Source organism: Eurypyga helias, unplaced genomic scaffold, assembly GCF_000690775.1.
Source record: "Eurypyga helias isolate BGI_N326 unplaced genomic scaffold, ASM69077v1 scaffold11126, whole genome shotgun sequence".
NCBI classification, from domain to species: domain Eukaryota; kingdom Metazoa; phylum Chordata; class Aves; order Eurypygiformes; family Eurypygidae; genus Eurypyga; species Eurypyga helias.
Window position 1 is genome coordinate 189,137 of NW_010254749.1, and position 15,427 is coordinate 204,563.

The 15,427-nt window shown below is 42.4% G+C and overlaps 1 protein-coding gene across 2 annotated transcripts in view; it reads right to left on the reverse strand.

Moving 5' to 3' along the window:
• The window catches only part of IKZF2 (IKAROS family zinc finger 2 (Helios)), a 106,173-nt gene extending 92,527 nt beyond the window's left edge, over positions 1-13,646 (reverse strand). The window contains exons 1-2 of one of the 2 annotated variants that reach the window (XM_010153119.1): positions 13,607-13,646; positions 12,807-12,911 (exon numbers count right to left, since the gene is read on the reverse strand). In XM_010153119.1, the coding sequence (XP_010151421.1) occupies positions 12,807-12,911; positions 13,607-13,640 (139 nt within the window). In that variant the 5' untranslated portion in view covers positions 13,641-13,646. The remainder of the gene's footprint in view (positions 1-12,806; positions 12,912-13,606) is intronic. The other variant, XM_010153118.1, reaches the window with a different exon arrangement.
• Between the last annotated feature and the right edge of the window lie 1,781 nt (positions 13,647-15,427).

Here is a 15,427-nt window from a genome sequence, read left to right on the forward strand (position 1 = left end):
TTGTACTCTGTGCCACTTAACAACTTAAGCCCTGCACTCGGGAAACAAACAAATTGGCACAGATTTGCATATCCAGTATTACAGATATCAGCACATTATTTCTAGCAAATTATTGTGCATAAAAGCCAGGAGTTGCTGAAAGTATAATTGTGAACGATCTCAACCATTTGAACTATTTGACATTAGCCAGGATTGCCAAGCATCACTTTTACATCCCTTAGTCCAATATTTACTGTTGGGTTTTTTTGCTGTGGGTTTTTTTTTCTTTTTAACAGCAAGAGTTTCAGGTAAGTGACTACAAGAGCCTCCACTTTCATTAAATTAAGAAAATAAGGCATTCCCAAGCCTAAAGATTGCTGAAAAGCCATGTTTCAGTGCAAAACACAGCTCAGAAACGAGAAGGTACCTTGAGAATTACATTTATTAAGCCAAAACACACACACACAAAAACCACCACGGCACGTAAGGCAACCTAGCGATTTAAAACTTGACTCATGATTGTGAAAGTTTGGAGTTGGCATGCCAACTTGGTGAGCCATCTGCTCACCAACAATTTATAAACGCGACTGCTGCCAAAGCCACACGATTAGTCAGTTCTAATATTAGTGATGTAACTACAACATGATCGTAGGGTTTTTCTCCCCGTGAACCAGGAAGCACAAGGAAACAAAAAAATCCAAACCACCCGTAGAGGAAAAGTTAAAAATAAAATAGGTAAAGTGTATTTATGCACAATATTCCCTTCAAGTCTGATTAGTAGGAATATTCAAGATTAATTCAATGCTTCAGTTCTATAATTCCATCCAAACCAAGTCAGAAGGAGAAAAATCAGTAGAGTGATTACAAATGCTGAGACAAGGTGAATCATATATTCTGTATCCAATGCCCATTTGTTCATTAATGATTCAAACAGCAGTTTGTTAAAATAAAACACGTTGTGCTAAGAAAAACAAGCAACACCTCAGAATAGCATTTAATATATTTTGACAAGAGAGGAAAAAAATAATCAAGAAATTGCACACACAGCCTAGCAGGTACAACTGCTGATTTTACTAGTGGTGTTAATTTTACCATTAGAACCAGGCAATTTGGGATCAAAACACTATCCTATTTAAACAACACCTTTCTTATTAAAATTTCAGATTACATATAACAGTGGAGAACTGCTGGAAGTTAGTCTACAGTAAATAATCCTTGAGGCAAAAGACACTGTAATGAAACTGCGTGGAAAATTACTCACTCAATCATTTTTAAAACGTTGAGTCACAACTCAGTTTTGTTGGCCTGAAACTCCAGATCTATCTCCATGGCAAGTCAGTAGCAAATCCCAAAGCGCAGCCAGTATTCCCAGAGCTCAGACATGCAGATATGCTGCTACAGTAGGAAACTCAGGAGCCTGCAATGCCTTAGACTGGCACTTCCACGTAGCACCTTCTTCCCACTGGAGTGAAAAAGCCCCAGCAGGTTAACCACTAGCTTCAATGTGGGCAGAATTGGGACATTTCTGAGTGCTCCGTAGGGGACGGTAATAAGACTGAAAAGACTGGCAATCCTGGTGGCATTATTTAAGAGGACAGTGAGAGCGATAAGCATCCTGCTTCATTTCAGAACACCTTGCTTTATCACTGCCAAAAAGAGTAGCTTTTAAAACTGCGTTTCAAAATGAAATGCATCATCATTACACAATTACTGTTCTAATTAGCCTCCTCAACAACAGATCGGCTTTATTTACGATTAATTTTGCTTAATGAGTTAGTTGTAGTTTTATCTGACAGATAATGGGCGAGAATTAATAATTGCTTAATCCACACAAAATTTTGTTGTTCACATAGTGCACAAAATTTTGACAAATGTTTCTGAATCCTGGCCAACAACCACCAGCACATTTTCACTATCTGAAGGCAGCCAAAGCTCAGCAAATGTTACCATATCATATTATAGTAGATTAAACTGTTTATATATATAATTAGAATTATTATTATAAACTACAGTCATAATTATAAATTGGAACTTCACTGCCAGCTCACAATGAAGCTTTCCCCCTTCCAAAATACCCGGCCAGAACAATTAATTCAGGTCATCTCCTTGATGGTCTACCAAGACCTATTGCATTTGCACAAGAGAACGATGCAGAGACCCAACGTGGAGAAGAAAACCTCTTCTCCACGTGTCAGACACCCCATGTACCTCATACCTTGGTCCATATGGGTTTCAGTGAACCCTAGGTTGCCCCTGAGGCCAGTTTAAGGTCACGGTCCTAGTCTTTAAAGGAGGCACTGGTTTTAAACGAGTTGCCACATTGCCAACTTCTCCCAAAACCACTTTCCCCTACCCAAACACAGGGTTGGTTTTGCCTCCACCCAGCCCCAAGTACTGACCTCACAACAGGAGACACGTCAGAAATTTCTCAAAGGGACTCTCGCACCCCATCGGTTTCAGAAGGGCGTTTGGATGCCACAGCACAGGCAAGGAAGACATGACAAGCTGGGGCACCAAACAACATCCACGCCTTTGAGAAAACTGAGCAGGTGATAGCAATCAGCGTAGGCAAAGCAGCACAGGTACCCCAGCGCAATCCCCCTTCTAGCACAGCCATCTGTTGATAGACAGCACCCCAGCAAACACAACATAAAACTTAAGGATCCTGGGGTGCTGTCTATCAAACACAACATAAAACTTAAGGATCTTCCCCTGTACAGTCACTAAGGAGCCCTGGATAACGACACTGCAATTATCCTTCAGGTTTCTACAACAAAAACACTATTTTTACTCTTCCTAAGGCACAGTACTGTGGTGTTCTAGGCTGTTAAAAGACACAAGCAGGGTTCTGCTGCAGGAATGGCTGCAGCTGGGACACAGATAAAGCGTCTTGACATGAAGATGAGCAAGTACTTCACAAAGCATTGTTATAGATTATTTCCTGGAATGCACTGCAGTTTGCTTTGGTTTCAAATACATGTGTGATATATATTTACTATAGCAAAAAAAAAATCTCACTACTATCCATTTTTCTATAAATATTTAATGGTTTCCAGTCAGAAGCTAAATTTAAGTAACAATAGTGCTAATGACATTAAATAAACCAAGCACTTAAAAAGCGTGAGAAAAAAAAGCAAATACCTCCTTACAGCGTTTTAGGGCAAGAGCAGTAAGAGAGCAACCTGAAACCATGTTACGTGCTGATAGCCTGAGTCATGTCTGGTCTCACAGTCGGACCAGCAAGGTGATTTTGCACAAGCATCTAACAAAAAGTAGGTTCTGCGAGCAGCAGACTTTGAGACTAGCTTCCAACAACGTTTTCCCATGCATTTGACCTTTGAAAAGGGTGGCACTTCACTTTTCCTTCAGCAGAGGCAAAATCCACACACCACTCCCCTTTCTGGCTTCCAAATTTCATGAGACTCACATGATTCTAATATTTTTCAAGCCTGGACCTCGCTATCATATGCGACTGAAACTCTCTAGAAGTGCCTGCAATTTGTATTTACACACATTGCACATGTACAGGCTTGTCATAAACCAGGGCTGGACATATTTTCCTATTTTTTTTGCCCAGTTACCAACTGTGTCTACTTGGTATTAGCTAATCTGGACATAGCTGGCTGGTGATAGCATTTATACCCTGGTTTGGGATTCACATATAAGCACACAGGATTTTGGAGGAATAAACAAATTGTGCAACTGACAGAATACAAATTTAAAAGTGCACAAGAATAAACTCATAGAGGTCTCAGTCTGTTAATGTATACAACTTGACCCTTAAATACATAACTACATCATTTTTCTGAACTCAAGCTACCTATAATCTGTCATTTTGAAGTCACATACAGAAATGATGAAGCTGGCTGCCTCCCACCTATAGGAGCTGAATTCATACTAACACTAATTTCTCTTAATTCGTTTCCACCTCTTCAGCCTATAATTTTATTCACCCATTTGTATCTCTTCAACTGGCATCCTTTATGAAGCTCTTAAAGATTTATTGTTGAAAAAGCATGATACAACAATGAGATATTATTACATTACACTCTAGAAGAACAAATTATCCAAAGGATACTACCTAGCAGAGATGGGAAGAGAGGCCTGTGTTTTTGAGCTAGAGGAAATTTTCAAACAGGAGTTTCAAGTAAAGCTGATACCCCCCCAATTGTGCCACACAGCTGCATGGAGATGTATTAAACTCACCCAGGAACCACCTGCACTAGTAACAGGGTCAAAACAACTGCTAAAGTTGACCCAATTTGGGGAGATTAAACCATAAAACTATTACACACATCTATGTCTAGGACATGCCTACATCGGAAAGGTGACGAGGATTAAGGCACACCGTGAATTTAAGGCCCAACGGTGTATTCCAAAATATTTCTGCACTCAGGCAAACTCTACACAGGGGCCAGATCACCAGAGTCCAGAGGTGCAGATGCAGAGGCCCCTCACCACGATACCATACATGCAATAAAGGCCATACCTAGCAACGGACAATTAAAAGCAGTATGCAAAACCGCTAATTAATAAGATTTGCTCCCCTTCAAGGGCCATTATGTGGACAAGGCAAAACACACTGCCTGATACCAATTTCACAAGAAATAAGACCAAAAACCACTAAAACCAAACCATGTTTTCTTCTTTTGCCTGCGCCTTCTTCCCCCATCACAGACCTGGCTGCTAACCAGAACAAGGCCTTCAGTCTACTGCGACTCTTTCCTGGAAACCTTTACACCATCCATGACTTAAAGAGAACAGCTACTCTTCCCCAGATGAATAGACCTCATACCTCTTCTGTGTAAAAAGACTTGCTGTTTTCATACAGGAAGAGGCAACTTCTTTCATTTTCAGAAGAAAGGAATTCACACCATCCTGTTTGCTGCTCTTTGGACAGAAGCGGGCGTTTAATTTATGCCGCTGGAGTTTGAAGGTTGCACAGACACAGTTACCAAAAGCTCTCTCACTTTGTGTTTGGTGGCTGGACCACTACCTGAGAGAACACATCTGTTTGCAGAGGGAATCAAGATGTCCAAAAGCTGAGCCAAGGATGAGGTGTGAGTTCTTACACAACTGCACATACACACACATTCCTGAATCAAAGAATAATTATGAGAAAAAGAAGCATGACTTGGGCATATCATAGGCTTCTCCAGCCAGCCTTCTATACCACTCACCAACACAACTTTTCATGGACTGAGGGAAGAGACAGCCCTCGAGAAAAAACAGGACATCACCACTTCCTTCTGATGGAACTGGTTTTTTTTTTTTTGGATGCTGAAGAGAACGCAACAGAAACATGACTAATAAGGAGCCGAGAAGACTCCATCCTACTGTTGAAGGTCACAGCACCTTTAGGATAACACTTGTTTTGTTCAAGTGGTTCCTAAGGGGGCACAGGGACCCAACCGGCAATCTTGGCTGTGCCCAGGGGAGACCAAGAGCCCTGTGGCTTCCCTGGACGGTGAACTCTGAGCAACCCTGAGCTAAAAGGACAGGTAGGATGCACATGGAGCCCATCACCTCCATGGTGCTACGCCTCAGCCACACAGTGGGGAAGGAATAAACCCTAAAACTGGAAAGCAGGGTCAAAAATAAGACGTGGAAAAAGCAAAGGTCAGCTAAACAAGGAAAAAAAAAAAAAAGAAAAAGGGTGGGGTGTTATCTAATTCCCAGCAGTTTAAATGACTTATCAGCACAGAAACCAGGGGGATGAATCAACACCATGCTTCCACAGGAAGGATGTCTCCTGTTTTACAGTACATTCCAACTGAACACCTGTAACACCACTTGCAGGTGACCCTGCCAGGCAGGGCCATGCTCAGCAGGAGTTTCTGCCAGCATCACTCCACCGGTGAAGGATTACAGCTCTCCAAAGCCACAGGCTGACACAGCAGTGCCAGCAGAAGCCAGCAATATAGACCTGGCTCTGGATCAAGGGCAGATTTGGCTGGGCAGTGTAAATAGAGGTTTGTCCACACTGAGACCTGGTAATGCTCAGCTGTAAGCAAAGAGTTAAAATGCTGTGGCTGCTCTAATGTAATCACACCAGACCAGGGTGCTTTAGACTACCGTAATTATTCCTGCGTGGGACAGGAAATAAGCTATGCTGGTATTAAGGTACTTCTGAATTCATGTCATTACAAGGCTGCAAAAATAAAATGTAAAACTAAGCAAACCAGTAAACCCCTAAGCAAAGCAGTTATCATAATAAAACTCCGACTTTTGACAAGGCCTAACGTACCATCCAAGCCTCCATCCTGAATGACCTATGGCTCCTGTGACTCAGAAAAAAGACAAGAGGGGGGAGAAAAAAGACAAGAGGGGGGAGAAAAAAGTCGCACAGAAACATGAAGGGACACCCCTACAATGACAAGAATCAGGAGAAAAACTGGACCCTCTGGCCACCTAGCCCAGAGCCATACCTGTCAAGCCTCATCACTTCTGGGTGATAACCGCAGCTCTGCTTCCTTCCATTGAGACGCAGCAGCCTGGGCTCCAAACAAGCGCTCGCTGCTCTAGGCAAGGGACAACATGCCGTGACACAGGCTCAGCACCCGGGCTGGCAACAGGCCTTGCTCTACAGACAGCAGTGGCACAGCCTTCTCATAAATTTTCTACAGAGATGCTTCAAGGTGGATGCCCCAAAGAGTTCCATTCATTGGGATTACTGAGGAAAAAGTAGAAGAGGGCTATGCCTTTTCCTCCTGGCTACAATAGCATCGCTCCCCCAAGATGCCCTCTTGGCACTGGAAGGACAACAAGCACTGCTCACCCTCAGTAATGCACAAAGACAACACAGGTAGCTGCATTTTCACCTGTAAAACCTGGCCCTGCACACTGTCATTTAGCTGGAGGACTAGACTGAACCAGTAGCCCAAAGAAATGGGAAACGAGGCCTCAATCCAACTTTCCAGGAGAAAATACTCATCAGTTTTAACAGGAGTAGCACTTCCCCTGGATTCAAGGATGGGAAAGTAAGTGCTCTAACAGGTATCTCATTGTCCAGCTGCTATCCAAGTGCTGCATTTCAAGGAAGACAAGGATTGCTCTTTTTGTTGGCATGTCTGAAAAGGAACTGAAATTCCAGAAGCAAACACCGAAAACTTGCTGACTACAAAGCTAGCAAGAGTACCGCATGTTGTAACAGGGTGTGTACCAAGGAAAGTTAACTGAACCTGACAGTCCAAGAGAATAACTGAAGCTCCTGAAGAAAGGTGTGTGCAGCAACAAAGCCCTGGCAGATGACCTCTCAAGAGACTTCCATCAGAATGAACAAAACCCTATTTAATGAGATTAACCCATCATTTTGCTCCACCCTCATTATAACACTCACCAAGAGGGAGGAATGTTTTTGCAGCCAAGTATCTGATTCCATAGGGAATGCCAGAGAGACCATGACAGAAGATATGAAAACCACATAGGGGAATCCTCTGCTGCTGGAGTGTGAGCTACACACAGTAATTACTTAAACACCTAGTCGTTTCAGTGGCTACTTGCTTTTTTTTCTCCATAGAGTTTGCATCAGAGGAATTGTTCATGATTTTAACCACACCAGTGTGAAAAATCTAAGCCGATGTCTATGAAGGTACAACAATCCAAGGTGCACCCCAGCAGGTATTTCATTTCCAGGTAACCCTTCTTTTATTTCTTAAAGAAATAAGGTGTGTAACACTACTACACAGAGCTTTGGTTTCCTACATGTGGACAAAAACCTAGACTTCTACTTAAAGCCTGATAGTCACTTCTCTTTTTTTATTTTATTTTTCTTCCTTAAACGTCAATAAAGCCAAAACCATTGGCTAAAACTTTTACAAGCATTATTCCCCCGGCTACCCTCAGGGAGTCTGAGGTTTAAAGACTGAAGCAAAGTCTGTGCTACTCTAAGTATCAAAGTAGTTCACTTGTACGAGTTGCCTGCCACACTTTATTGAGCATCTCCCTTACATCTAAACTCATCTTGGCATAGTGCATCCTCACCACCCTTCAACCCGTAAAACCACAGTTACATCTGTATTGGGCATCCTCGTGAAATCCCACAGCTGAGCTCTCTAAGCCTCAAACTACCAAGGTTGGAAAGGCAGACACAAAGGGCTGGAGGACATCTCAAGTGACTGTCAAAAGTCCACCTTCCTGCACTGAGGCGGGATCAGAGACACCCAGACCAGTGGATCTTGCCTACCCTACTCCCAAGGAAAGATTTCTCAGCATCTCGAGGTTATCCAGTCCAAGTGTTTCACACTTGCCAAGGTATTAGGAAGAACCAGAGACCTGAATCCCCACTTGAGAGCACAGCAGTTTGGCTGCCAGGACTCTTCATGCCCCAGTGCACGTGTCAGGGGAGCGAGTGCCTCCAAGCAGTAATGCAGTTCCCCTCCTGCAGCCCAGCCCAGCCAGCTTCAACCACCCTCCCTGCAGAAAAGCCTCCTGCAGAGGCTCAGCCTCCACCACCTCATCCTCGTGACAAAACAAAAAATAAAAAAAAAGGACTGAGCCAAAAAGAACCCCAGTGCAAGGTCCAGCCTCACGTGCCTGGCCAGCAGACTCTGGCTACAACAAGGTTTGTTTGCCACGTAGCTAAGGCACGAAGCAACCTCTAATTTTACAGTTTCATTCCAAAAGGCAAGCTCCATGGTTACATTTCTTCATCCATACAGATGTGGCGCCAATACAACTTGCCATTCATGAAACTTGCTGCTCGAGGCAACACAACTGTAACAAAATAGGGCTCGTATGACAATTTACAGTTGAAAAATGAAAGGAGTCAAGATGGATTTGGGGCTTTGAGTTTTTTTTAAAAAAAAAAAAAGTACAACTGGTAGTCCACCCCAGTCTGCCCTGATCACCAGGACTACAGTATTAACTACATTATAAGAAGATCTTGCCCAAGTTCTCTTTAAATACTGCTGCTGAAATCACTCACACAATACTGTTGTCCCAATAGCTACTTTGTCAGACAGCACGATCCCTCCCCACCACAGAGAAAATGCAATCACCTCATTGTCAGTCAACAACGCTCATTTTCTTAACAGATTATTTCTCATAACTTAGTAGCTTTAAGCTACCATAAGCACACCTTGAAAGCGCACCACAATTTTAATCAGTTTCAAACATCAGATGTTAGGGTTGATATTTATGATTATTCTGTTTCATTTAAGGGCTTTTTTATCTATGAAAGCAAAGATAAGAGAGTTACCTAGGACACCCAATATAAAGCTTCTAATTTAAGGGGAAATTTCCTCTGACACTGACTGTCAGACACTAACAGCAGCTGTTATTTTCTGTATGGTACCAGAAAAACAGTCTTAGAGAAGTATACTTCATTCTACACAAAGCAGTCATCGAGTCAACTAACCAACCGACTGTGTCCCTCCAGTTTCTAACGGGAATGTTCTAACTCCATTTTAACCTAAATGGAGGGAAAAAAAAAAAAGAACTCTAATAACTATAGTAAGAACTCAGCATGGTATTATGAAGAGCTGAATGGGAATTATTTCTTTTTAAAGCCTCTTTCATAAGGATTCCTCATCAGCCTTTAATTAGCATGCCAGCTCCTATCTGGAGGTTCCTGATCACTTACAGCCCAGTTCAACATCCACCGAAGGCAACAAGACATGCTGCCTTGAACTCAGTGGGGTCTAGACAGGGTCTTGGGGCTATGCAGGGAGCTCTCTGGTACCAACACAAAGTTAATTGAGCAGGCTTTTGACGCCCAGCTCTGGGAGTCAGCCCTTGGAACAGTTTTCCTATGGAAGATCAGAAGAAAATCTGGACTTCCAGATTTGGGGCTATGTTAATATATCATCTGTACTCAGCAGGTATAGCACTAATTTGCCTTTTGTGATAGAAGAAAGCGAGACGATCTATCAACGTATTCAGTTTGACTATTTACACATATTTTAAATCTTCACTTACATAAAACTACAATAAAGTATTTTAGAACCAAGCATCTGCCAACATACATGCAGTATGCTGCTAAAGGCAGATATATACCGTAAGGTATATGCAAGATCATTAGTTAGCTGTGACAGGCGATTTACTGTGATTTATCTTACAGGATCAGTGCATTCACAAGGAAAATTGAGTGTCAGCCCCATCCATAAGCTATATATACCATCTAGGTACTTGAAAATGCTAATAGGTTAAAGGATGCCGTAGACAGCTCTCCAACACAAGCCAAAATATTTAACCTGAAACCTTTTGGAATAGAACCCAAAAACATCAGTAGCCCAGCCAGAACTCATACTAACACGGATTGCCAGGGGCTAACGAACATAGAAAACTCTTTACCTAGCGCATAATTTTACTGTTGCTGGGAGAGCACTGCTCAGTCATTTCGGTACAGATCCAAGAAATTGGCTTCTTATGGTTTTGTCTCTGTTTGAGCCAGACACAAATTAAGGCTAAATTAAGAGTCGTGGTTCATAAACGATTCAACAGAACGCAAGAACAAAGGTCAAAACTTAGATCTCTGCCCTGCAGGTGCACATCCTGAGCACACAGCTAAATAGGGCCATCCACCTCCGGGGGATGACTGGCAACAGAATTGGGAGTGAAACATTTGGGGTCTGATCCATGTACCACCTCTTCCATTGGCAAACCCCACCCAGCCAGAATGACAGGCCTTGAACTTGACTATAGCAGCGGGCCAACACAGTAGATCAGTGTGCAGTGGCTGTGTTTCAGGACGGTTTAACTTCTGGAGTCACTTCCTCCACTGACAGGCAAAGTCAATGGATTGATTCAATGGGATCTACTAAATTAATATAAAATATTTCACACAGCTATTCCTCCTTACTCTCCCACCTCTCCTAAGGAAGGGGGAAAAAAAAAAGTCATCCTAGGTCCCTGGCTTACTGAACCTTTACAAGGATTTCCTACCCACAAAACAGGTGGAAAGCTCTAAAGCACAGCGGGGCGATTTAGTCTACACATGCCAGATCCAAGATTTGGCCATAAACCTTAGGTGAACCAACGTTAACAGCTGCCACAAAAGCCGACAACCTCTAATCAATACCTTCCATGTATAAGACAGCACAAACCACCTCTCTGCAAAACATACGTATGCCTGAGAAGAGCAAATAAATTATGACAAATTCAGGAAGCCAAAATTTTGCTCAGCTTAAGAACCCCAGGCAGACCCCCTAATTTTTCAGCAGCGGCACACATTTAACCCAGAGCAGCAGTGCTGAAAGCAGCTGAGACACCTGTGAGATACCACAAAACACATCTAAAAAACTAAGATATTCACCAAGGCTGCAGCTACATGTGTTTCAAGAACTAACAAAGCTTAAAAAAAAAAATCATCGAAAACATTAACAAAACGAGCACAAAAATATTGAATGCGTTCAAGTATTTTTGCATTACTTCATCCTAGATCTTTTTATTCCCTAATTTGACTCTGGGTTTTAGCCTAGATGATAAAGAAGATTTAAAACAGAGAGCTTTTTTTCCCTTCCAATGAAGGCTTCCCATTAATAAAAAGGAAACAAAAGAAAATGAAGAAAGTGAGTAGTAAAACTTTTACAACATAATAAAATATATCAGAATCCCAGTGCAGCAGGATTGGAATTGTCTAAAGATGCTGAATTATGATGGGTTGTCATATAAAGTTCAGTCCAGAGTATTAGCAATCATATTCTCTAGCAACATGTATATAATTGGGAGATCTTCATAATAACCCTCAGTTTTAAAGGCTCATAAAAACTACGTTTTACTTGTAATTCGCAGGAAGAATGAAGAATTCTTGAAGGAAAGTAACATCTTTTTCTCAGCAAGAAAGACTTTGAAGGCAATACATTGTATATTTTAAAGTAAGAAACCCTAAAAGCTCTTTCTTTCACAGTTTTAGGTGGGGTATTATACCGACACTCAATTTAAAAAGATAAATATGTATCTATCAGAGACACTAAAAAGAAAATTAGTATCACATAGCAAGGAACCCTCTCAAAGTTTACTAGAAGCAAAGCATGTTACAATATTTTTTTTAATACAAATACAGAGTTACTTTAAGGTAAATATCTTGCTATAACATTGTAGCCAACAGTAGAACAAGCTACAGCACTCACACCAAAAAAAAAAAGGATGCTGAGTTTGAAATGTGCATAAACCACGTTTATCCACCTCCACAATATAGCATGAAAATAATTATAAAAATATTATCAGCACTTGACACTCTCAGCCATCTCCCAACTCCCTACATTTTCTCAATTTCTCCCTGACATTCTAAACCAAAATCCTTTCAGTTTGTTAAGAGCGTCAACTACTAAGTGCTATAAACTTCCAATCATCCCAGCCACTTTCGGACTTGCCAAGGCAAAGCTGAGGTAATGAATAGGATGCTGCAGTTTCCGTATGGAATAGCAAAGTACAACCTGTCAAACCCAGACATTTTAACTTCATACTTTTCCCAGAGTAAAGCCTTCTTGTAAATACGATTTGTTTGTTTTCAAATAAAGCTACTTCAAGCTGTTTTGGGAAGCATGGTAAGTAATAATAATAACAACAACAATTTTGGATTTCAAAACCTGATGAAACAAAACCGGCATATGTCAAGTCTAGTGTTTTCCTACCTGGAACAGGTAAGGACCAGCTCTCAAATGCCACCTTGGGATAGTTCAAACTAGTAATCCCGTTCATGTTTAGAGGAGACACCGGCATGAACAAGAAAAAAAAAAAACCCACACAAACTACCCTCTCCTCCTCTTCTTTTACTAGCAATGCCTACAGCAGCGGGTGAGACCTGGTAAGCAAGCCGAGGACACAGAGGACCCGACTAACCCAAACCCGCTGCTAGAGAGAAACAGGTTTAGGAAGAGACTTACTGCTTGCCATGTGACTGGGGGAGGTATGCTGCCCATTGGGTGTGCTGGAGGTGAGGTCAATGGCCATGCCGGAGTGCTCCCTTTCGGGCGAAAGCTCATTGTCACCTGCTTTCACAAAACAAGTCCCCCGTAAGTTTCCATCCCCGTCTTCAGCAGAGAAACACAACTATTAAAAAGCACATCTCGCTTGCTCCCTTCCCTCTTTTACCAGAGGGTTCTTCCATAGCTTGGAAAAACTGATTCTAAGAGCTCCCCCCCACCTCCAAACCTACTGTCAAGAGCCTTCTACACACACCCCTGTGACAAACCTTGCCCCAACTGCTTTGTCTCAAGAGAAGTCAGGATTACTTTTCCATTTGCAGACCCCATGATTCAGGGCTGGGAAGACTGAAGTAGCACTTGAACAGGTAGACCTTCCCCCCCACCCCCCGTCAAAGATCTCGGTAAACTGACAGTTAAACACACCACTTCAATGAAGACATTCTGCCCTGACACAGAAAACAGGAGAAATGCACAGTGAAAGGCAAAGTTTCTGGTTGCAATCTGTATTTCTGAAGATGAACTCTCTCTCATTTGCGGAGTTCATTCATCCTCACTGAATATTTAAGCCTAGAGCTACTCACCCATGCACCCCTCCCCACGGCTTTTTCAGTCACACCAAGTTTAAGTGCTATTAATGCAGTGTCCTCTCAACGCAAAGACCATGCACAAGGAAGCTAGAGTTTCAGGTGTCTGCATTATAGAAAGGAGAGTGGGAAAAGGAAAGTAATTCAGAATAATCAAATGAAATGACTACTTACATGTTATATATCCATCAGCAGCCTCTGCTTCCATAGTCAAAGTGCAGTGCTGCAAGGCAGAAAAGTACACCCTCAAAGACGCCTGTCAGTATCAACCATTAACTGATTAAACTTACTTAAAGCCCTAAGTAGTTGCCCATTTTACTGCTGTTGCAACCATTGCCTAGAGAAACCTGCATGTGCTCATTTGCAAATCACTGAACTCTTCCTGCAAATTATCCCTGTAGAGAAATTCATCTGCCTCCTGGGCAGGCAGCAGTGGGATCAGCTTGGTCGGACCATTCCCCTCCCTGTCCTTCACTCATATTTTTACCTGATCCGAGAGGTTTCCCCCACCCCACCCGACTTTCCACTATTGTTCAAGCCAGAATGGTAACACTTTATCAATTATCAGCTCTCACAGCCAGAACAGACTTCGAGGAGACGGGTACTATCAACAATTACTCTTTTTACACGCACTCCAAGAGACTCCATCCCGATCTACACAAAATAAAGCCCTCCAGGGTCCCTTCCCCTTCCAGAGAGTTATTACCACTCTGTCTCACACCACCCTACACGCACACACACCTGTACAGGCACCTGTTCGCTCAAACCCTATTTATCTGCCACAGCATGGGGCCCAACGTCACACTTAATGCTCCCAGATCATGCATTTTGTGGCGTGAAGCAATCTTAAAGTTTCTGGAAGCCCTTTGCTGACACAGAACAAGCTATTACTTTCCAGAAACCCAAGTAACTGTATAGAATGACACCCCCTAGCTATCATTTGATATATATTGAGGGAAGGAAAAAAAAAAAAAGAAAAAAAAAAGAGATCAATAATCATAACTATGTTCTTTTAAGTGGAAAAGTTAAGAATCTGACATGACCAGAGGAGAATTTTATTTCCTCTCTCCCTCCACGGCCTCTTTTTTGCCTTTAGTTTCAAAACTCTCACTGCACCAGGCAGCTAAATTATTCACAATGAGCCATTTCTGTATTGATCGCCAAGTATATTTAGCCCTGGCTCCTGGAATTTCTCCATTACTTACTGGAAAACAGGCAGCTTCACTTCTTGTCTCCAAAACCACTTCCCTCCCCCTCCCTTAACCCGCTTTCCTTCCCCCCCTCTCCCGCCTTTCCCCCAATAAATAAATACTTTTCTCTGTGCTCTTCTTTGGCATAAAGCAGATCAAATTCCCAAGGCATTCAGCACATAACACTTAAATTTCAACCTGCCCAGCTACTACCAAACTCTCTCCAATGACTGATTTTCACATGACTTTTAAAAAGAAACCTCCAAAACAAAGTTTCCAGAAGAGGTAAAGCCACTTCCTCAAGCCCTTCAAAATTACCTTATCGTCCCCCTAGTCCAGGTAGGCAGGCACACACTGAGAAAAAGAAAGAAACATCAGAAGCAACAGGGAAAGACCATCCCAGCCAATGAAGTGGAAGGAAAGGAAGGGAGGAGGAAGAGAAAGGAAAACAAAAAGAAACACAGAAACATCCATAGCCGAAATTAAAACACGGTTTGATTTTTTTTTTATTATTATTATTTCTTCAAGGGAGGAGGAAAAGAAAAAAAAAGTTTGATCACCATTTTTAGGCTGGTGATGGCAGATCCCAGCTGCTAAGCCTCCCTCTCTACAACGAATGCAGAGTTTTGCTCGGGCTGAAGACACAGCAAGATAGGGAAAGTTTAATTTTTTTTTTTTTTTAGAATATAGGAGAGGGAGAGGGAGAAAGAGAAAGGGGGGAGAGAGGGAGAGGAGCCCGCCCCGGCACTTACAGGTGGGGCATGCGGAGCCGGGCGGCCCCGGGGATGAGCCGGCGGGGAAACTC